Genomic DNA, 23,483 nt, shown 5'->3' with positions numbered 1-23,483 from the left:
AAAAAAAAAAAAAAAAAGGCAAAACACATTTTCAGACAAAAGCGGAGGGAATCGTTCACTGGTGAGCCACGTTTCTAACAGAGTCTGTAGGCTACAGGAACGTGATGCCCGACGACAGCCAGAATTGGGGGTGGGATAAACAAGGAGGCAGAAAGGGTGGATGTGTCGGTCAATATTCAAAAACAAAAATTACTGAAAAATTCCTTGAAACACTCATGACTGATAGCTTCTTGTATGGTTTACTGCATAACAGACGTGGAAAATCGGCCTGATGTTGAAAGACTCATGACCAATAGCTTCTTGTATGGTTTTCCGCACAACAGACGTAGAAAATGGGCCCGAGGGCAGCAGCCCAAGGGTGAGAGGAGCCACCGCAGGCCTCTTACTGCCCTCGACGAGGCTTCACAGGTTATGCCGGATGGCAGTGAGTTACGAAGGCATATCCTGATCTCTAAAGTAAAACTAAACACGATCACTAAGCAGTCGGTATAGATTAAAAAGCAACAACAGATGCGAGGAATCATTTAACACTTGATTAACATACAAGAAGGCCAGAAAGGAAAAACAAGGATGAACAGAAAACATGTAGCCAGACGACACTGAAATCCAAATGAGCAGCAATTACACTAAAAATAAATGAACGGAACACTCAAGAGGCAAAGACTGTCAGACTGAAAAAAGAAAGAGGAACCAACTATACACTATTAATAACAGACACACTTTAAACGCACACACAGAAGCCAGGCGCCATGGCTCACACCGGTAATCCCAGCACTTTGGGAGGCCAAGGCAGGGTGACCACTTGAGCCCAGGAGTTTAAGACCATCCTGGGCAACACAGCAAGACCTTGTCTCTACCAAAATAATAATAATAACAATAATAATAATAAATTTTTAAAAATTGCAGTGGCACACACCTATAGTCCTAACTACTTCGGAGGCTAAGGCAAGAGGATCTCTTGAGCCCCAGTGCTCAAGGCTGCAGTGAGCCATGACTGTACCACCACACTGTAGCCTGAGTGACAGAGCAAGACCATTCATCTGAATGATAAACATAAGAACAGAGATAAGCTGAAATTAAAAGGATGAAAAAAGACATACCACATAAACACTGATCAAAAGAGCTGGGATGGTTACCTCAACATCAGACCAATTAACCAGACCACAAAAAGATGAAAGCAAACTTCCTACTTAATGGTGAAATATCAAAAACTTTTTCTCCCACATCAAGACAGTAACACCTGCAAGTCACTGCTACTGACGATTGTAGCTAATGCAAAAAAGGCAAAAATAAAGAAATTAAAGAAATAAAAGGCACAGAGATCAGAAAGGAAAATGTAAATCTGTGTTTATCTGCAGGTGACACAGCAGTGTGTGCAAGAGAAAATTCAAGAGAATCTGTTTTTGGCAGAGGCAGGTCTCATTATGCCATCCAGGCTGGTCTCTAACTCCTGGTGATCCTCCGGCCTTGGCCTCATAACTCACTACAATAGCAGGCACAAGCCACTGTACCCAGCCTAATATGGAGAATTTAGAAGGCTGTGGGATATGAGGTTGGTTTACAAAACTCAAGTGTATTTCTACCCACTAATAACCAAACATCAAGAAACAATTAGGCTGGGCACAGTGGCTCATGCCTGTAATCCCAATACTTTGGGAGGCCAAGGCGAGTGGATCACTTGAAGTCAGGAGTTCGAGCCTGGCCAACACGGCGAAACCCCGTCTCTACTAAAAATACAAAAATTAACCAGGTGTAGTGGCATGCGTCTGTAATCCCAGCTACTCAGGAGGCTGAGGTAGGAGAATCGTTTGAACCCAGGAAGCGGAGGTTGCAGTGAGCTGAAATCACACCACCGTACTCCAGCCTAGGCGACAGAGCAAGACTCCGTTTCAAAAAGAAAAAAAAAGGCAGAGATTGCAGTGTGCTGAAATCACGCCACTGTACTCCAGCCTGGGTGACCGAGTGAGACCGTCTCAAAAAAACAAAGAAACAACAACAACAACAAAATTTGTAACAGCATTACAAATGCCAAATGCCTAACGATAAACTTAATGAACTACGTGGAAACCTTCTACTGATAACGATGAAACACTGTTAAGAAACGTGAAAATAAATGGAGACATCGTATTTGTGTCCTGAAGATTCAATATTATTAGGAAGTCAGCGTTCCCAAAACTGATTTTAAGGACTCAACAAAATGAAAATTGACGAGCTGATTCCAGATGGAAACGGAAATGCACAGCAGGACCTAAAACAGCCAAGACCCTTGTGAAGAACACGGTGGAAGATCTCAAGGTTCACAGCCGTGCAGACAGCGTAACACGGGAGAAAGGGAAGAAAAACAGGTCCACGGAACAGAGGAGTCCAGACAGACCCACTCACGTGTGGCCAACTGCCTTTCTGCAGAGGAGCCACGCCAACGGGAAGGAGGGTGCCTCGGCGCATCGTGCCGCAGGGACCTGCCATCCCGGGAAAGGGCGGGCCGCGACCCCAGCCTCACACCACGCCTCAGTGGCAACCCAGAAGACCCTGGACCAAGAGGTAGAAGCTTCCAGAAGAAAACACAGAGAACCTGGATGACCCTGGGGTAAACAGAGATTCCTCAGGACACAAAAGGTATTCACCGAAAAAACGGGTGATACGCTGGGCTTCATAAAAACTGAAAACGTGTTCTCGTCAGAGAGATGTCAAGAAAGTGAAAAGTCAAGCCACGGCCTGAGATATTGGTAAATATGTAAAAACAAGCATTTTGAAATTATAAAAATATCCACAGTGCATGTCGACCTGACAAGAACCAGATGCAGACTACATGAGGGCTTTGTAACCAACATGGAAAAGAAGGTGCTCCCAGTGGCCGGGGTATAAAGAGGTGCTCGACTCCCTCAGTTATCAGGAAACTGTGATAAAATAAAAATATCACAAAATTCCTGCTGGAAGGGCTAGAATTACACAGACTCCAACACGGAGTGCTGGCAAGGATATGCGGCTGCCGGAGCGTGACGCTGTGCACTTGCCTGAAGAACAGCAACTCCCTCCACGTGAAACAACGTCCTGCCCTGGGACTCAGAAACTCCACTCCTAGGTACAAACCCAAGAGGCATGAGCCGTCTATGTGCACAAAAAAGACGGGCAGAAATGTGTTCACAGAAGTTTTGTTTGTGATATTGGCCAAAAGCTTAGAAAATGCATCACCAAGAGTCTGGAGAAGCGAATCGTGCTGTGTTCACGTTATCAGAAACTGTGGGCCATGCGAAAACGCAGATGAGACCCGGAGGCATCACCCCGACTGACGCGAGGCCGACACAGAAGGCTGCGTACCCGCGATCCCACCTCGGCAGAGCCGGGGAAGGCCCTCTGCTCTAGGAAGCGGGACCCAGGTCATTTCGGGGCCGCGGCGAAAGAAGGGGGCCCGAGGCAGCTGTGTGCAGAAGCCTGCTCTGTTGACGTGCTGGTGGGTTCTTTGTACAATGTTTTCCTGTGTGCACCTAAGATAGTGCATTTTTCAGAAGGAAGGAAGGAAGGAAGGAGGGAGGAAAGAAAAAAACAAGAAGCAGACGTAAGTCACAGCACCAGAGCCTCGTAGAGCAGAAGCGGCCACCGCCTCGTCACACCGAGTGGCAGCAACACCGTGAACCACAGACTGCCCAGGGCTTCCAGCTTCCTGTAGTCACCACACGCGTGGATTCCACGCTAAGAACAACCCAGACACAGGGTGTGCCCAGCAGAGAGGAGATCGGGACAGGCACACCCTGGGAGAGCCTGAGTGGCTGGTGCCCAGCACGGGCCCCACCCAGAGCACGAGGCTCTTCCAGAGGGTGGGGATGGGGTTCAGGGACAAGGGCGAGGGGCAGGGGGGCGCAGGTGCCAGGTGGGCGGCCAGGCTGGGGTAGGGGGTCCCTGTCCACGAGGTAGAGGCTGCAGCGTCAGGGGACTTGTGCCCCTAAGGACAGAACTGCTCTCCTCAGCTCCCAAGGCTGAGGGAGCTTTGACCTGGCCTGGGTCACCAAGAGTTCACCACAGGTAGAGAGGCCTGCGCCCAGAGCAAGGGAAGCAGCCCAGCCGCTCCAGGGACGCCTGCCTGAGAGCCCACAGGACGACCTGGGCCACTGCAGGGGAGAACGCCCATGGCAGACCCCCACAACCTGCCAGGTCCACCCTGCATTCCCCAGGACGCCAGGACCCACCCGCACTCCTCAGGCCAGGCCTGGGTGGGGGCTTTGGCAGGTGGGGTCCTCAAGGAAGGGGGTGGCCACAGCCCTGCTCTCTGAGGGCATCCTGACCTGGGTGCTCCAATCCCCACTCAGCACGGGGCCCTGGGAGGGGCCGGCTGGGCCCAGTTCCACACTCAGCCTGGGCAGGCGCCACCCTCAGGCCTCAGAGTGGCCACGGGGAGGGTGGGGCCTTCAGGGCCGGAACCACAGACCCCAACCCCAAGAGAGACAGGTTACAGGACTCTGGAGACCACACACCCACCTGTTCTTACCAGGGGAACTACAGACATCCCTGGCCACACACAGACACAGCCCACAACCCCCCACATCCCAGTCCCTCAGACACCCCAGGTGAGGTGTCAGACCTGTGGCTGCGGGACAGGCCGCGCCCTGCAGGCAAGGCACACGAGGCCCCTCCCGCCCTGTGGGCTTGCTCTGGAGACAGCTGAGGCACTGCTCCTGCACAAGGCCGGTGGACAGCCCATGGAGCTGAAGGTCCACAGAGCCCTGAGTCCCCGGCCCCTTCTGACCTCTGCCCCGACCTACCCACTCTCCCTCCTTCCCTCCTTCAACAAACCACACACGGGCCATGGCCCTGAGGGGGGAGGGGCCGCCCAGGCCTCAGAAGGGCAGAGGTATGAGGAATGGGCACCTCAGGGCTCCGGGATCCTCACAGGTTCCAGCCAGCCCTGGGGTCCTGGTGGGGGCACCAGCAAGGCCGTGAGAGATGTGTCCAGGAAGAAACAAGCACGTGTTCCATGCACATCCATGAGCCAGCCTCTCCCACTAACCCAGGTGTGTCTGCCTCACCGAGACCACCCGAAACATCTGATTCCCCACACGCTGCCGGGACAAGGACAGCGGTCAGCAGGAGTGGGCTGCCTGGATGTTTGGGAAGCGGGGGGCTGGCCGGTCAAGGGGAATCCCCGGCACGGCAAGGTCCTCGCATCCCCACGGGGCCTCCTGGGGAATGGCGCAGGCAGCTCCTAGGAACCCATGATCTGGGGAGACAGGCACCTGGGCTAAGATGTCCAGGGGGTCTTCAGAAAAGGGACACCACCCCTCACCCACCCTCTCTAAGAACCCTCTACGGGAGCACCTTCCTACCTCCCACCTCACACCTGGGCCCCTCCCAGATGCTCCCCCGTGACCTCACTTGGCCTCTCCCAGCTCCTCTCTCTCAAGACATGGCTCCACTCTAGGATCACACACACACGCTTGCTGCTCTGAGCTCAACCTGGGCCTGGCTGTGTGGGGCCTGCTCACTGCTGCATGCTGGACCCAGGACGGTGCTGGGCCCAGGACAGGCGGCTGCAGAGCGAGTGGGCAAATGAAGAGCAAGGGGTTGCTGAGGGGCAAACCACTCCCCGGGCACAGGGCCGGCTGCTGGTGACAGCGGAGGAAGCCGGCGGCTGCCCGAACCCCAGCCCCAGCAGGACCCACGCAGCCAGCCCCAGAGGCCTCAAGGGGTGAGCGCGTGCTAGACCGTGGTTGATGTGTGTGCCCACACGTATGCCCGTGTCTATCTGCTTATGTGCCCATGACTGACATCGGTGTGTGTCCACGTGGTATCATGTGTATGCTGTGATATCCATGTGATGCCCATGTGTGCCGTGTGATATCCGTGTGTGCCGTGACATCTGCATGTCCCCGTGTGGCCCGTGTGTGCTGTGACATCCACATGTGATGTCTGTGTGGAGTTCACGTGTGTGTGACGTCCGTGTGATGTCTGTGCAGGCCTGAGACCCATGTGTGTGCTGTGTGAGGCTGTGGGTGCTATGATGTCTGTGTTGTCTGTGTGTACCTGTGTAAGGCCCATGTGTGTGTTGTGATGTCCATGTGTGATGTCTGAGGCCCACACGTGTGCTGTGGCATGTGGGACATCAGTGCAGGCCTGTGTGAGCTGTGTGCTGTGACATCCGTGTATGATGTCTGTGTGTGCAGTGATGTCTGCGTGAGGCCCATGTGTGCTGTGGTGTTCTATGTGATATCTGCACAGGCCGTGTGTGCTATGACGTCCATGCAGGCCGGTGTGAGACCCACGTGTGTATTGTGATATCTGTGTGAGGCTATGTGCTGTGACATCCATGTATTATGTGTGTGCCCTTGAGGTCCATGTGTGTGCTGTGACATCCATGTGTCATGTCTGTGTGTGCCCATGCGGTCATGTGTACTGTGGCATCTGTGAGGCCACGTGTGCTGTGGCACGTGCCATCCGTGCAGGCCTGTATGTGTGCTGTGACGTCCGTGTGTGATGTCAGTGTGTGCCGTGCTGTCTGTGTGAGGCTCACACGTGTGCTGTGGTGTTGTGATATCTGTGAAAGCCAGTGTGAGACCCATGTGTGTGCTGTGATGTCTGTGTGAGGCTGTGTGTGCTGTGACATCCGCGTGTGCTGTGACATCCGTGTGTGCTGTGACATCCGTGTGTGCCCGTGTAAGGCCCACATGTGTGCTGTGACGTCTGCGTACGTAGGGCACACAGCCTGGGATTCCTGGGCCCTGGCGCCTGGGCTGCACTCAGTCCTGTCCTGGGTTGGGACCGATACCCGCAGCCCCACCCCGCCCTGGGCCTCTCCTTCTGGGCACGGCTGAAGAGCAGCAGCGCCAGACACAGGGAGGGACACAGGCACGGAGCTGTGGCTGACGCACCGAGTCCGATGATGCCCAAGGTCTCCCCACGGATCCTGGCGGCGCCGGACGCCACCTCGCGGATCTGCTCGACGCTCTGGACTCGCGTGCCCTCCCGCAATGCCTGGTGCAGCCAGGTGGCCCGCCGGTACAGGTTCAGGATGTGGCACAGCGTCGAGTCGGCCGTCTCCTCCACAGACGCCGCAGGCACGTTGCAGACAGCGATGCCTGTGGGGACAAGGACACGGCGGTCACCTCCAGGCCAGGCCCAGCCTCTGGGAGGACACCAGGGCTACTGTGGCTGGAGCAGGTTTGAAGCTTCCCGAGGAAGAAGCCAAAGGCCACGTCCCCAAGGCCACGCTGGGAGGCCACGAAATGAACGCACATCTCCCAGGCTCGGGGGCAACAGAGCACCTGGCCTGGCGCCGTGCCCTGTGGCTGGAGCCCCACCTCCACTTTGGGTTCACGTGCAGCACACGCTCGGCAACTGCTTGGTGTGTGGTGGGGCCGGGGCGTGAGACACTGCCCTGACCCCTCCCAACTCAGCACTGGGAGCCCAGGCAGAGACAAGCACGTCTCCCCGCGTCACCTCGCTGCCCTGATTCCTCCAGGGGGACCCTGCGGGGAGGCTGCGGCCAGGTCAGAATCTGGGTGCTGGCCCCACCTGCACACCCCTACATGGACATCCGCACATGTCCTCAGGCCTCCCCCAGGCCAAGCCAGGCCCCCGCAGCCCCTTCCGCCCTCCATGCCCTACACCCCGCAGTCAGTAACACTGAAGCTGGAGCCATTCCTGGAAAGCAAATCCATCCCATTTCTCTCGAGTGTAACCCCTACTGCCCGCTCCCAGCCTTGTCCCAGAGGCAGGCCCTTCCCCGGCCAGGGCCCCTCCCTAAGCCTATTTATCCTCATCCCTGGCCTGTCCCTGGCCAGCGCCTCCCCTGCACGGCACTTCCCGCCCCATTCAGATGATTGCACTCCTGCGTCTGACTGGCCGTCCAACTGGCCGTCTGTCTCTCTGGGGAGGAGGAAGGGGCAGGAGGCCAGGACAGGGCTGCATTCATATGCCCGGAGGCTAGACAGGACCGGGTGGTTCTGCAAGGGGTTCCGAGGGTCGGGAGGCGGCCTGACGTGGGGCAGTGTGGGCAGGCGCTGCACAAGGCCAAGGGTGGGATCCCACATCGCCCCAGACACAACTCACTTGGACGTAAAAACGTTAAACAAGGGAGACTGAGGGAGAGCCAAGCCAAGCACCACACGAGATTGGAAGAAAGGCCTCCTGACTGTGGGGCGTCGGAGCGTGGGCCAGATCCCAGCGGCGCCCCAGACTGTCCCTGGCTGAAGAACAGAGCCCGGGCCTGGGAAACTCCACAGGCAACAGAGATAGTAAACAGCAGGGGTCGCTCAGAAAGCACCAGGCCTGCGCCCGACACCGCACAGCCAGGACTGCACCCAACACCGCACAGCCGGGCCTGCGCCTGACACCACAGCCGGCCTTTCCCAGGATGCCGTCACAGAGACAAAGGCGGGAGGGGGCTGGCACATGGCTTTGGCCCATGGGCACCGGCGGAAGCAGCAGTGGGCCGAGATCGCGCCACTGCACTCCAGCCTGGGCAACAGAGCAAGACTCTGTCTCAAAAAAAAAAACCAACAAAAACAACCCACAACAGACGGAGCCTGGCAGAAAACAAAGTGCGCTCCACGCAGGACGGCCAAGCACCGCCCTGATTTGTTCTAATGAGTGCGCAGGGGTGCAGACACGTGGGCACGTTCCGTGTGCGTGTGTAGGTGCATGGGTACGGATGTACGTGTTCTGTGAGTGTTCCATGTGCTGAGTACATGAGCATAGGTGCAGACACGTCTGCGTGTTCTGTGTGCTGTGTGCGTGTTCCGTGTGCCAAGTGCACGTGCACGGGTGCGGATGTGCGTGTCCTCTGAGTGTTCCATGTGCTCAGGGTACATGAACGGATGCAGATGCATGTGCATGTTCTGTGTGCTGAGTGTGCACATTCCGAGTACTTAGTGCACGTGCACGGGTGCAGATGTGTGTGCATGCTCTGTGTGTTGAGTGCACGTACACGGGTGCAGATGTGCGTGTTCTGTGTGTTCCACGTGCTCAGTGCATGTGTACTGGGTTGCGACACACCCCGCTGTTCCCGCTGTGTCTTGGGACAGAGACCTATGAGCCCTATTACAGCCACACTCTGACGCCCCTGCCCCTCACCCCCAGGGCCCCGGTACCCAAGCAAGGGGCACTAGCTAGACATGCACGCAGACCTGTGTGAAGTCGCAGCTGGATTTCCTACTGCCCAAAAGAGAGGAAGTGCCCCGAGGTGAGGCTCTGTGAGGAACAGAACGGCTGCAGCCTCACGCTGGCCCTAGATGGGACTGCACGCCACAGCCAGCCACACCAGGCGATGTGCAACGGGGTCCTTGGTGTGGCAGTGAAGCCTCCATGGATGAAGCAAGACGGGACGGAGCTCGCATGCATGGGCACAGGAGATAATTCGGAGCCGGCCTACCTAAATCCCCAGCCGACTTGATGTCAATGTTGTCAAAACCACTGCCGATCCGGACGATGATGCGGAGGGCTTTGAACTTCTCCAGGTCCTCCCTGGTGAGTGTGATGGTGTGGTACATCAGGGCCCCCACGGCCTCGTTCAGGACCTACAGCGAGGAGAAAACACATGGGCTGAGCCCAGCGCCTGCAGAGCCTCAAGCTTGGCCTTCGGCGGTGGGGCTGAGCCTGGCTGGGAAACTAGTCTGTGGCCCTCAGGCTCTGTTCCCCAAGCACCAGCCTGGACACTGGGGGAGGCCACATGAACACCTCCCCACCATGCGCTACCCCTCAATCCCTGCCCAGGCATCCCGAGTCCCAGCAATTCCCACCGCAGCGTCCTCAGCCATGTGTAGGCTGCAGGCTGGCACTGGTCAGAGTCACCTGCTTCCCAGTGTGACAGCTGAGATGTTTCTTTTTGAGTGTGCGCCCCACCCTGAGACTCTGCCCAGCCTTGTGGAAGAAATGGGGTTGCACCAGGCAAGGACACAGGACGGGGGGTGCAGTCACACCCAGGAAGGATGCTGAGCAGGCGCGGCTGGGTGGGGGCAGCCTGGGCACCTGAGACCTGCAGGCCCAGGGGTGCGGGTAGAAAGTGGTAAGTCCCTGGGGCACACAAGCACGTGGGCAGAGACAGACAGGGGCCACCCAGCCACAAGGACACCACCACAGCAGCACACACTGCCCCCGTGTCGCCTGAGAACCCGCCCAGAAATGCTGCCCACAGCGGGCACAGCATGGCTAGCAAGCTTGGGTTTGAGCTATGTTCATAACAGTCATGCTTGTAATTTCAGTTTCCATGACAAATTCTAGACCGGAACGAATTCCGACAAATGCAGACCCAGCACACAGCACAGCAGCCCAACTCTGGCGCCTCCACTCAGCCAGCACCAGGTGTTGCTGTGGTCACCGCCAACCCCCCCTACCAAGGGCTCCCAGTTACCCCCAGTCCAGGGAGGGCGGGGTAGCGTGGGGTGCAGAGGCACATAGGTGGAGGAAGTGCCCTAGGCAGAAGAACCACGCGCGGCACTGGGCACAGGGTGGGGGTGTGTGTGCACCACCTGTGCATCTACCCACACCTGAAAACACCCACCCACACACGTGCATCCACACTCGTGCATCCCACACTCACGCATCCCACACTCGTGCGTGACAACGCCCACCGTGGGTGCAGAGGGGCTCTATGCAAACAGCTACGGCTCAGGACACCAGGACGCGCAGACCTTGTCCACATGGGCACGTCTGAGTCCCGGGAGACACCACTGAGCCTCCCGTGAAGATGTGACTCCCACCCGCCCCCTGCCAGCGGGCCCCCAGGTACTCCTGACCGACCAACACCACGGGCTCAGCACAGAGCTAGCCGGGGCCTAGGCAGCGTCTTTCCCTCCCTTCCCGCCGTACGTGGAGCCTGCCGATCCTGGGCGGCAGTGCCTGGGTTGCTGGACCGCAGGGTGTCCTGTGGGAGCTGACTGCCCGGGTCCTGGGTAGAGCAGCTGGTGTTGGGCAGGCACACGTTGGGGGGGGGGTGGTGAGGGCAGCCCCCAGGAAGACGCTCACCACCCAGCTGCAACCCCTTCTCCTCCAGTGCCCGGACCTCCAGCTTGGCCAGAACAGATGGTTCCCTTTGAGGCTGGCACAGCCTCCCTTCCCTCCTGCCCACTGCAGGGGACCTAGAGGATGGGACTATGGGGGACCACACAGACCAGGGCCATGGCAGAGGCTGGGCAGCAGGGCAGGGGAGCCCCGGGTTGGCCTAGGCGTTCTCCAGGACAAAGGGAAAGTTGGAGCAGCTCGGCCGCAGGAGGCAGGGAGGCATCTGTCCAGATCGCAGAGGAATGGGTGTAGCACTCATCAGTTCACAGACAGGGCTGATGGCTGCCCCGGGCCGCCTGGGAAGGCTTTGAGGCTGCATACGTGCAGACCCCTGGTGCACCAGACACAGTGTGGACGGGGCGACCCCTGGTGTACCAGACCTGACCAGATGTAGTGTGGACTGGGTGAGGCCACAAGGAGGACAGCACGGGCAGAGGCCAGCAGTGGGTGACTGGTGCACGGCCGTGGGTAGCGGCGAGCGGTGCAGCCAGAAAGACCCCTGCGCTGTGTGGATTGGAGATGGGCGCCCACACCCCCAGGAGGTGCCTTGGGCAGCTTGGCAGAACAGCTGCAGCTAAGAGGGAGTCGCTTGCAGGTGAAGCCTCGTCGGCACCCACTGTGGGCAGGAGGTGCTGTGCGTGCGAGTGGTGGGCAGAGACGCAGTGGGAGATGGGCCATGGGGTAAGGGACAGGCCTGGCGCCAGACATGAGCCCGGGGGCCCGGCCTGGACAGCTGGACATGCAGGGGCTGCTCCCACGGTGTGCACACAGAGGCTCGGCATGGACAGGCTGGAGAGACCCACACCACACGGGCTTGTGTGTACGCAGGCAACAGCTTGCTTTCACTCTGAGCATCGGCCATGGGCTTTGAAAAGTCGGTTCTGAACTGCGGCACGTCACCTCCTGCACATTCGGATCAGACGGCGATCGATTCATGTGAATATGAAGAATATTCATGTGTGCGGCCTTAAGGTTGCTTCCCGCGTTGGCTCTTCTGCGATGAACATTTTTTTATCTCATCGAGATAAGTTTTGAGAAGACGAAACGTGCACCGGCCGAGGGCCTCCTTCGGGCTCTGGGCTCAACCAGCTGCAGAGGCTGAAGACCCAGCTGAGCTGGGAAGTGCAAGCTGCCCCCTGACGAGGCTTTACTCACTTGCCCGGGCACGTTTCTTAACGCACTTTTTCAGGACCTTGCCCTTCTCCTTACTGAATATATTTTTAACAAGGTATTAGGTGAATGCGTTCTCACTACAGGAATCTCAACACGGCTCGGAGACCCCATGCCCCGACCGCAGCCACGTACCAGGTTGGCCTGTGCTCAGCTGCAGCGCCAGAGCCGCTAGCGTGTACGCTTTACCACGTGGCGGCCACGTCATCCACAGGTCCACAGGCCAGGGTGCCACAGTGGCTCGTCAGCCTCGGGGTCTACCTTCCTGTCCCCCTCGTGGCTGCCACGTGGCTGCTCCACCCTGCCTACTGCCTCGGTCTCCCACAGAGGAAGTCTGCAGGAGGTGGGTACAGCCAGCTGTGCTCCTTTAGATCAGGACCCAGCAGCCTCCCAGAAGCCATCCCCAGCCAGTACCCACTGGTGTGTCCCCTCCACCGCCAGGGGCTCAGTCCCCCTCTGCTCAGTGCCCTCAACTCCAGCGCTCAGAGCAGGCCTGGGGAAAGCCGGGTGCCCAGGAAGCTCGGCTGCCACCGGGCTAGAAACAGACCCCAGGACACCAGGAGGCTGCTGGTGGCAGCCAGCTCTTGGGGGTCAGGAAGGGGCCTGCCAGGCCCAACTCCGGCCATGCAGTTCCGCCACCTGCTTCTCCTGTGCTCAGGACTCAGTGACATCGCACTTACCTTTCCAGACCTCGTGCACAGGTGTGGCTTACTCTGAAACTGCTGCTCACATCAGGTCACCATCAGGGCAGATGCTTCTCTACGACACGCAGCCACATGCAGGCCCAGGGTGGGGCTGGGCCGAAGACCGCAGGTTTCAGATTTCCAGAGAAACTGCCAAAACCATCGAGACTGGTATGGCCGTTTCTGTTTCATATGAAGGCACAGGCTCAGGCTCCCTCAACATGGCTGGTGCAGGGCTCGGTGCAGGCCAGGCCAGTGGTTACCGGCGGTGACTGCTGCACCCATGAGAACCCGGGAGGGGCACCCCGGTTCTCATACATCGCTCTGTCTATACCCAAACGCCACTGCCCTCATCCATTTTCCGCTGGAATTTTTCTGTTTCCTACTGATTGGGAGGAGTCTCTGAATACACAGACTTTTACATTTATTTATATTACAGACAGGATCTTGCCGGACTGCAGTGGTGTAATCATGACTCACTGCAGACTTGACCTCCTAGGCTGAGGCGATCCTCCGGCCTTGGCCTCTGGATACACTGGGATTACAGGCACGGCCCCTGCACCAGCTCTGATTATATCAGACATTCACCCTTAGGCTGGCACACAAATTGAAAATACCCAACCCCTATCTCTCGCCTGTTTTTGTTTTTAAAATTTGTTTTACTATGTCTTTCTTTTTTTCCTTTTTTTTGTTTAGACGGAGTCTCGCTCTGTTGCCCAGGCTGGAGTGCGGTGGCATAATCTTGGCTCGGTGCAACCTCTGCCTCTTGGATTGCAGAGATTCTCCTGCCTCAGCCTCCTGAGTATCTGGGACTATAGGCATGTACCACCATGCATGGCTAATTCTTGTATTTTCAGTAGAGACAGGGTTTCACCATGTTGCCCAGGCTGGTCTCGAACTCCTGACCTCAAGTGATCCGCCCGCCTCGGCCTCCTAAAGTGCTGGGATTATAGGTGTGAGCTGCTGCACCCGGCCTTGCAATGTTGTTATTTCTAATTGCCATTTAATCAAAGTGACCTTTTCCTCTCTAGTATCACATTTTCTACAGAAAGAGTTATTTTCTGTGTTGTCATAACATCAGTGAGTAAACACATTCTCTTGCAAATGTTCCTCTAACTGCTCTTCATTCAAACACGTGGCCGCTTCTGTGGGCAGTGAGCATCTGCGGTTGGGGGAGCTGCTGCCGTTCCCGAATGGCTACCCCAGGGGCCCCAGAATTCACCGACTCCCCAGTTCTCAGCCCACACACCTGAAAAGCCACTGCCCGAGTCCTTGCGTCCTGCTGGGTGGGGCCGTCTCTGCTCCTCTGTCCTGTCCACTCTTGGTGGTACCAACACTGCCCAACTGGATCTTCTAGACCTGAGAGTGGGTCCTGGGGTCTGGACATGCACTGCGGGGGCCGCACTGCACCCACGGCTCAGCTGGGCACTGGACAGTGTGCCTGGAAACAGGCCCCAGTATACGGCATGGGGTATCCGTCCTCTTGCTCCTAGAAGCGACTGTGACCCGGTATTAAGGTCAGAGCCCACGGCAGCCTGTCTCTGTGCCGGCTGCCAGCAAGAGACCAAGGGGCTTGCCCCGCACTCCATCACCATGACAACGCCAGCCTGTGTGTTTTTCCCGGTCACCATGACAACGCCAGCCTGTTTTTCCTGGTCACCATGACAACGCCAGCTTGTGTGTTTTTCCCGGATTTCTATCACTTCGTTTCCTGCACAGCCCCAGCACCTCTGTCCAGCGGGGCTTTCTGGCGGCCTCCCTACCCCCAAGGCCGGGAGATGCTTGTCTTGCAGGAGTGTGACTGTCCAGCTGGCTGCAGGTCGTTGCGGACCACTGCATCCTGTGCCCTCCCGGAGCTGCCCTGCCGCTCCAGGTCCCGCAGCCCACACCGGACGCAGCCTCCGGGCCCCAGGCCTTCCTTTTTCTTGCTCAGCAGTTTGATCAGATGTGCAGTGCTGGGCTGAAAACCCTTCTCCTACGGCAATTCCAAAGCAGGCGGGGGGTGCTGTGCTGAGTCTCGTGTCCTCGTCGGTGACATCCCCCCACCCACGGTATCAATAAAATCCTAATCCTGAACCTTAACAGCGGTGTGCCTCCCAGGCCCCGACATTCTTTCTGTTCTTCCTATGACCGCACTGACGGTATCACATTCTCTCCCTCCACGGCACTCAGACAGCAGCGACATCCAAACAGCTATGCGGGAAGTTTCTGCCCCAGGAGGCACAAATTCCTGACTGACAGTGACACATGAAGCAAGCGCTCAGTTTCCTCCCACGCCAAAGCCTGCAGACAGGTGGCCCGCAGCCCCCTCCACAGCCACGAGGGTCCCTGCCTCCTGTCTTGTCGCTCCACGGTTCCCAACACGGCTCCACTCATGGTCCAAGGTGGCTACCCAGGCTCCGCCCATCACAGCTGGCTTCCGGCCAGCAGGGACAGGGAAGGGATGGCAGGGAGAGGCCCTGCTCCCCTCTGTGCTGGAGTTCAGTCCTTTGGCCACCCCTAGTGGCAAGAAAGCATGGGCAGCCAGCTCCTCCTGCAGGACCACACACTGTGAAACAGGGACTCGGCATCCAGGCGGCCCCCTCAGATTCCACACGGAGCCCCGGGAGGCTGTGGCTTCTCTTCCCATCTCCAGCTTCTGCCATTTCCCTGTGTCTTCAAACTTCCTGTTATTAGATTTTCACTCACGTTTTAAATTTCAAGCTCTCCTAGTTTCTGGGGGCTCCTTTCTGCGGCGCCTGCTCTCCTTCTGCTTAGGGGCTGCTTCAGACCCCTCCGGGATGCCAGGACCGTTCCCAACACTCATCTCTTCCAAGAATCCAGCTGCGTCCCCTGGGGTGGTTTTCTGTTTACCTTGTCCTCTCTCTGCCCTGGGCTGCGCAGTCTGGGTGGGGAGCAGGAAGTCTGTCTCACGCCAGGGCCCACGCCGGCCGCACCCCGACCACTGATTTGCATTTTATATGAACCTGGCAAGGCAGTTTGGGATTACTGCAATTCTAGAAAAACATCTGTTTTGCCTTAGTTTTCCAGTTCGTTGGCAAAACTTGTTTCAGTGTTGCTTACAATATTGAAAGTTTTCGACGAGCCTCTTTTTCATTTCTACGTGTATATCTTTAATACAAACAGTTTCCCAATGAGAAAACTGTACCTAACCAAAACCGAGCTGGTGCCACATGACTCCCTCAGGTGTGCACCACGGGCAGTTCACCCACAGCCCCTTGCACGCGTGTGGACACACCCACGTGATGTACCCACACGCTGATTCCGGACACTGGCCCGCCGGCAGATCCCCCACCTGCACCCCGGGCAACTGTTTCCGTCACGCTCACCCCGTCAGCTGGGGATGAACAGATGATACAGCGTGCCCCCCTTGAAACCAGCTTCTTCACTCACCACCGCGCTGCCGAGATCACCCAGGGTGTGGCAGGGACCCAGAGTTCACGCCTGTTGCTGAGGAGGACACTAAGGGAGGTGGCCAGTGTTCGCCCGGCCACTCACTCACTGAAGGGCAGCCTGGGGGATGGTCTTCTAGTTTGGGCTATGGTGAGTTAAGCTGCCAGGGAGCATGACGTGCAGGTCTGTGTGTGGATGCGCATTCCGAGTCTCCGGGATAAAGGTGTGTGGCCGCTGGGCATGGGGATGCGGCACATTACGAGTCTCCGGGATAAAGGGGTGTGGCCGCTGGGCGTGTGGATGTACGTTCCGAGGCTCCGGGATAAAGGGGTGTGGCCGCTGGGCGTGGGGATGCGGCACATTACGAGTCTCCGGGATAAAGGGGTGTGGCCGCTGGGCGTGTGGATGCCGCACGTTCCGAGTCTCCAGGATAAAGGAGCGTGGCCCCTGGGCTACATTACAAGCACACATCTAACCCCATGAGAAACCGTGAAGAATCTCCCAGAGCGAATGCCCCGGCAGAGCTCCCGGCAGACTACGCACATTTTTAACATCAGGTTGTCTTCTGTCCGTTTTGGAAATGCTTTTGCGGTCGTCATCATTTCCAGCCCCTTCCCTGTCTTGTTCTGAAGTTTCTGTGAGGGAGACTCTTCCTCATCTCGCCCTCTCCCGCGTTCCCGCCTGTCCACTGCTGCCCGGCCCGCTGGTAAACCCGCCCCTCAGTTCCCCCGTTCAGCTTCAGCATTTCTCAGATTCACATCTCATGTTCTCCCCTGACACTGCTACGCCCCGTTTCAGGGTCATCAGCTCTTCGTCGGGTGTCTGGCCCGGCCTCCCGGGGGCTGTGCTGGGGTGACTGGCCCGTGGGCAGCACAGGGAGCTCCTATGGGCCGGCGCCGCTTCCCTGGCTGGTGGGTTTTGTGCATCTCCTTGACTGCCTGGTTACCTCTGCTTGTGTCTGACGGACCCCGCGCCAGACGAGGATTTCTAGAAATGACCTGAGGCCTGGGCTGACGCTGTCTTCCTCTAAAGGGGCCGTCCCATTTCCTTCTGCACCTGGGGTCAGCAGTGCGGGGCCCCTGAAAATCCAGATTCAAGGTTTCTCAGACATCAGTAGGCTGAGTGCCAACCGTGTGGCGAGTCAGAACCCAGCTCACCCTCACTCCAGGTGTCACCTTTTGGGCCATGGATATCCCGGCAGGGTCCCGCACCCAGCAAAGCCAAATTCAGCCTCTCAGCCACTTCTTCCAGAACAGCCAACGCCCCAGGCCAGAGTTGGCGAGGCTCGCCCGTTTCTGCAGGCTCCGGGCCTCTCCGGGTTGCGGCCTGGGCCTGGCCCTATCCCGTGAGCTCCTGCGGGCCCAGATTCTTCATCTGTCTTCAGGAAAAAGCTGCTCTGAATCACAGATCCCTGGCTACGAGGAGCCGGACCAACCTAGCCCTCATCACGGAGGAGCCTGTGGAGCTCCTGAGCAAACATGAATCAGGAAAACTGCCCAAAGGCTGCCCACTGCTGGACCACAGCCAGGTCGTGGGCAATGCCGAGACCGCTGTGCATCTGAGGCGGGGGAAAGCACCTCACTCCACCCCCGCCACAAAAGGACCTGCTCCCTGGGAAAAACTGAAAATGAATCAAGAAGCCACAGGGAAACCCCGTGTCCACCTCCCGATGGGGCTCAGGGCAAACCCCATGTCCACCTCCCAGTGGAGAGCAGGAGAAACCCCGTGTCCACCTCCCGACGGGGCTCAGGAGAAACCCCGTGTCCACCTCCCGACGGGGCGCAGGGGAAACCCCGTGTCCACCTCCCGACGGGGCGCAGGGGAAACTCCGTGTCCACCTCCCGATGGCGCAGGGCGACTGGGACAGAGGCCGCTCCTGCCCCAGTGGCACACAGACCCGCTTCGGCCTGGGCTTGCTGTGCTCCCGTCCCTCCCCACTCCCCTCCAGCGTGTGGTTCTTCCAGCCCCACGCCATGGTGGTACCTTCTCGTGGATCTCCTGCGTGGACTGCGCGTCGCAGAAGGCCACAGTGGCCACGTCCTTCAGGATGGGCATCTCCACTGTGCAGTCCCGGCCGTCCAGCAGCGCCACCAGGGGCCGCGGGTGCAGGGGCCCGTTCATGATTGGAGGTCGGACGCCTGCAAGACAGAGGCAAGTGCTCAGCTTCGCACCACTGCGGCCCTGCGGCCACAGCCCACTCCACGCCACCCACCGTGCACGGGTCAACGAGGGCTGATGCCCGGGGGTTTTCTATCCTATACGTTTTGTTATTTGTAAAAAGTAAATTAAAAATCCACGGGAAAGACAGACTCGTGTGTGCTTCAGTTCACCGACTCGAGTGGACACAGACTGCAGACACCCACCACCATCCTCCTTGGGCGCCGGGCCTCCGAGACCCTCCCAGACCCTCCAAGGTCCCTCCGAGACCCCGAGACCCTCCCAGACCCTCTGCGACCTTCCCAGGCCCTCTGAGACCCTCCGAGGCACTTCGAGACCCTCCGAGACCCCCCAAGGAACCTCCAGACCCTCCTAGGGACTCCAAGATCCTCCCAGACCCTCTGAGACCCCCCCGAAGATCCTCCCAGGCCCTCCGAGACCCATCAAGATACCTCCAGACCCTCCCAGGCCCTCCCAGACCCTCCGAGACCCCAGGGCAGCTCCGTGAGGCAGCGGGACAGGAGGGACCCGGACACTGGAGAACACAGATGGCAGCACGGGCCTTTGGGAACACGGTTGTCCCTTTCCTGCCTGGGCTACCACGTGGCTGCCCGGAATCCCTGATGGGGTCACCAATGTTTCATGTGGGACGCCCCCCACGCTCTGCCTGGCATCACTTCCATTTACAGATTTAAAGGGAAAAGAAACAGAGCAAGGAAAGAAAAGGGCTAAAACCTATTAAAGTCCACTCTGTACCCAACCTTCCCAGAACGAGATGATTAAAGATCATTAACACCCACTCCTTCTACGTATGACACAACTAAGCTTCACTGAGGCCAAGTGGAGAAATAAGGGCTCTGAGGCGTCACAGAAGCATGGCAGCTTCCAGGTACCGCCCAACGGCCCCGTGCCGGGCAGGGAGCACCAGGCAGGGCTACCGTCAGGCCCATGGCAGCTGGGCAGAGGCAGAGCTGGGGCCAGGGCCCAGCCGGTCCACCCCTAAAGACCGGCCCCAGGAGACCAAGCAGCCTCCAGAACCGTTCGGCCAGCAGGAGGGGAGGTGCAGGACAGAACCAAGAAACAGTGACCCAGCAGGCCCCCAGTGGCCGCGGCCATAAGCACGCTCAGCCCAGTCTCCCGCCCCATCCACCTGCTGGTGAGTAGAGGCCGCCGAGCTGCCAGTATCCAGGAAGCAGGGAAATGCCTCTTGGAACCCACGGCAGAGAAAAGAAACGCTGGTGGACAGCCCAGGGATGCAGTGGGTCTGCAAGGGACGGGGCATGGGTCTCCACTGACCACCCCAAAGCCAAGGGCTCCCAGTACGGCTGGGCCCATGACCCTCCCACAAGGTCCTCGCGCCCCAGCGTCCTCGGAGGAGCCACTGGCCATTCCGCCCACTTGCCTTCAAGACAGGAAAGGCACCAGGACCGGCCCAGATCCCGAGCATGGGGTCTGCACGGTCAAAACCGTGTCCTGGTTCACCTTTCCTTCATTCCCTCCGGACTGCAGCTGCCCACGAGCACCACAGGCAGCCGCCCAGCGACACTGCACACGGCCTCCCTCTGCACACGGCCTTCCTCCCCACTGTGTGTGGTGATTACTTCTCATGAGAGGAAAGGTTTATGTTGCTGTTCCTGAGTGAGTGGACAGACATCTGCTCTCAGCGTCCTTGGATTTCACTTCTGACAAGGAAGGCGTGGACACGCAGGACCACTGCAGACCACTCGGCTGCATCCGAACTGCCTGGGGGGACTCCCGTGTGCTGGAGGAGTGGGAGCCTGGTCCCTCATCGGAACGGCCTGGGGGGACTCCCGGGTGCTGGGTGAGTGGGAACCGGGTCCCTCGTTGGAACTGCCTGTGGCGACTCCCGTGTGCTGGGTGAGTGGGAACAGTGTCCCCCGGTGGAACCGCCTGTGGGGACTCCCAGGTGCTGGGTAAGCGGGAACCGGGTCCCTCGTTGGAACTGCCTGTGGGGACTCCCGGGTGCTGGGTGAGGAGGAACCGTGTCCCCTGGTGGAACTGCATGGGGGGACCCCTGTGTGCTGGAGGAGTGGGAACCGGGTCCCTCATCGGAACGGCCTGGAGGGACTCCGGGTGCTGGGTGAGTAGGAACCGTGTCCCCTGGTGGAACTGCCTGGGGGGACTCCTGTGTGCTGGAGGAGTGGGAACCGGGTCCCTCATCGGAACGGCCTGGGGGCACTCCCGGGTGCTGGGTAAGTGGGAACCGGGTCCCTCGTCGGAACTGCCTGTGGGGACTCCCGGGTGCTGGGTGAGTGGGAACCGTGTCCCCTGGTGGAACCGCCTATGGGGACTCCCGTGTGTGGATGAGTGGCAACTGGGTCCCTCATTGGAACGGCCTGGAGGGACTCCCGGGTGCTGGGTGAGTGGGAGCTGGGTTCCTCAGCAGAACGGTGGGGAGGGAGGAGCAGGTGGAGACACGAGGCCCCATCAGGTTCAGGCACCCAAGGTGCCTCCTCACATCACCCACGAGCTGCCCCCGACCACCGTGCCAGGGTTCCCCTGGACAGCCCACCCATGCGGGCTTGGGGACACTCAGGAGGCTTCACATTCACACGGCCTGTGCTGAAGCAGGCTTTACAGCAACCCCCCAGCCCAAGGCTGTTTCCAGCTGCACGCACTTCCGGGCCAGAGAACACAGATCAACCACGAGGAACAGCTCCACCGGGGCCGCGGCCCCGCTCTTGGGCAGCCGGGTGGACACCTGAGATTTCCAGGGTTCCATGTGGGGCTCTGCCCTCCTGCTGGCGGCCTCCACGTGGAGGCCCTCCGTGCCTCTCGGACACTATCCGACAGAAACAGACAGCAGACACCACGGACAGGCCTGACCAGCTGTGCTCTGCCGCCAGGTGTGCAGGAAGCCCTCCCTCGAGGGACGCCTGTCCTCGCCCAGAGCACACTTGGGGCCAGGTGGCAGCAGTCAGGCCCGACGCCTGCACAGCCCAGGGCCCTCGACTTGATCCGAGGCAGTGCCTCCTCCACACGGTCGCAAAGAGACCGGCTGGCTTTGCCTGCCGCCGACGCCAGGAACTCCTACCAACCTGACATCTCTTAATATGGCCTCAGCTTCCACGACCATGAATTCGACTTTTCAAAGCTTTTTATCTTCAGGATCCCCAGGCAGAACCGCGTCCTGTCTCGGAGCCTCATCCCACGTCCTTAATTGTCTTGAGCCAAAGCGCTCAGGCTTCTGATCCACGGCAATCACTGAAGCCTGCGTCGGGGTCAAAGTCTTACTAAAAATCAAACACAAGAGACACATTAAAATGCCATCGAAGGTCCGACCAGAACTCACAGACTCCAGGGACCGCCTCAGAAGTGGACCTCACTGCATCTGCCACGCCCGGGGCTGCTGTCCGGGACCTACCTGGACTCGGGAGCCTGCTGCCAGCCAGGGGCCCCGGCTCCTGCCGCACACACGAGGGGTGCTCACCCCGAGGTCGCAGTGCCAGGCCCGAGGCCAGGCCCCAGTGGCCCCTAGGCTGACTCTTGGGAACAGCCCCCCGGGGCTGCGGCCACCCCCACAGGCTCTAGCCGCACCCAGATGTCCCCAGTGTTCAAAAACCAGGGGGTGGAGGGCACAGGGTGTGTGCTGTGGGCAGGGAAACTGCGGAAGGGCTCTGCCTCCTGTTCTGGAAGCTTCTATCTCATGTCACCGATTCCCGGGCCTCTGTGACCAGGCAAGGATGTGGAACTTCCCAGGAGCCACCGGGAGAGGAGCTGCTGGCTTTCCAGCAACCGGCCTGGTACTGCCTGCCCTGGGCCACGCCAGCTCCACCTCCGACCCTTGGTGCATCCCAGCGACATTCCCTCGATTCTCCCAAAAGCACGGCTCAGCTCTTCCTGACGGCTACGACCAGGGCCTGGCGGGAAGCTGAGGGCATGAACCCTGATGGCTGAATGCACAGGGGCAGGGGGCACCTGAGGGGGCCAAGCCTTCCAGGAACGCAGCCCTGCAAGGTAGAGGGTGCTGGGAGTGCACACGATTGCCCAGCCCTCGGGAGGGTGTCACTGAGCCACCCACACCTGACCCCTGCTCTGGCATGAAGACACAGCACAGGCGCTGACCCCAACGTGCAGCTGACATCAGGCTAACCAGGACAGGAGCCAGCCACCACCAGCCCAGCAGCGTGGCAGGCATGGGCAGAGACGACTGCCTGCCAGGCCAGGAGGGGCCACTCAGCCAAGCCTAAGACCCTGGTGGTGCACCGTAAGGCCGACCCCTGCCAGAGGCCTCGCAGACAAATCTCCGCCCCTCAATTCCCTCTGCAGGACTCAAGCATACAGGCTGACCGCCTCCAGCTTCCAGAGACACCATCACAGGGGCTGAGGTGTAGCCCCACACACAGCTCCCATCCAGGGTCCCCAGCACCACTCCTCATGGCAGGTGCTGTATGGGGCTCCCGATGGAGGGCCCAAGAGCAACACTGTGGAGGGGGATCCCACTGCCTGCGTCTGGGCCCCCTATGACCTGCGCTGCAGCCTCCTGCCCTGAAGGCCAGATCCCCCCGTGGCACCCGGATCCTGCATAAAAACAGAAACTAAAAGGACAGGAGAAAAACACCTGAATGTCACACTTCACCCACGAACCAGCCTGGCCAGGGGGCAAAGCACCACGCCACCCACGCCCAGTCAAACTCATCAACACCAGCCAGTACTCATCAATACTGCCCACAGCACCACGGCGCCGGCCGCTGCTCCTGGAGGCTCATCAACACCCCTCAATACCACTCAATGCTTATCAATACTGGCCAGTATGTACCCACACCTGTGTCTCTGAGGAGGAAGCAGGTGTGGGAAGGCCACCCTGGCCCTCCTGAAAAGATTCTGCAGTGAGGAGGCCGTGAGCTCCCGAGCCGAGGAACCTGCGGCAGGACTCCTGTGGCCCTGCACTCCCCGGGGTGGCCCTGCCAGGGCCCCGTGCCACAGGGACCTCCTGCGGCTCCTTGTTCCAAGGCTGCCCCAGTTCAGGACAGACACCTGAGGCCCAGCACCTGGTTCTCCTCCAGGGGCCTCTGTTTCAGAAACAGCCCTGGGGCAGGTCTGCCCACCATCTGCACCATCCTGGGGCCA

At 58.9% G+C, this 23,483-nt stretch overlaps 1 protein-coding gene across 1 annotated transcript in view; it reads right to left on the bottom strand.

Annotated features, from left to right (window-relative positions):
• CTBP1 (C-terminal binding protein 1) overlaps positions 1-22,969 on the bottom strand; it is a 29,928-nt gene extending 6,959 nt beyond the window's left edge. Inside the window, exons 1-5 of the mRNA XM_011970883.1 lie at positions 21,778-22,969; positions 21,452-21,646; positions 18,219-18,373; positions 9,362-9,506; positions 6,861-7,067 (exon numbers count right to left, since the gene is read on the bottom strand). Of these exons, the coding sequence (XP_011826273.1) occupies positions 6,861-7,067; positions 9,362-9,506; positions 18,219-18,373; positions 21,452-21,458 (514 nt within the window). The 5' untranslated portion in view covers positions 21,459-21,646; positions 21,778-22,969. The remainder of the gene's footprint in view (positions 1-6,860; positions 7,068-9,361; positions 9,507-18,218; positions 18,374-21,451; positions 21,647-21,777) is intronic.
• Between the last annotated feature and the right edge of the window lie 514 nt (positions 22,970-23,483).

The sequence above is a fragment of the Mandrillus leucophaeus genome, unplaced genomic scaffold (genome assembly GCF_000951045.1).
Source record: "Mandrillus leucophaeus isolate KB7577 unplaced genomic scaffold, Mleu.le_1.0 Scaffold98, whole genome shotgun sequence".
NCBI classification, from domain to species: domain Eukaryota; kingdom Metazoa; phylum Chordata; class Mammalia; order Primates; family Cercopithecidae; genus Mandrillus; species Mandrillus leucophaeus.
The sequence above is the reverse complement of the archived record's forward strand: the minus strand, read 5'-3'. Positions and strand labels throughout refer to the sequence as shown.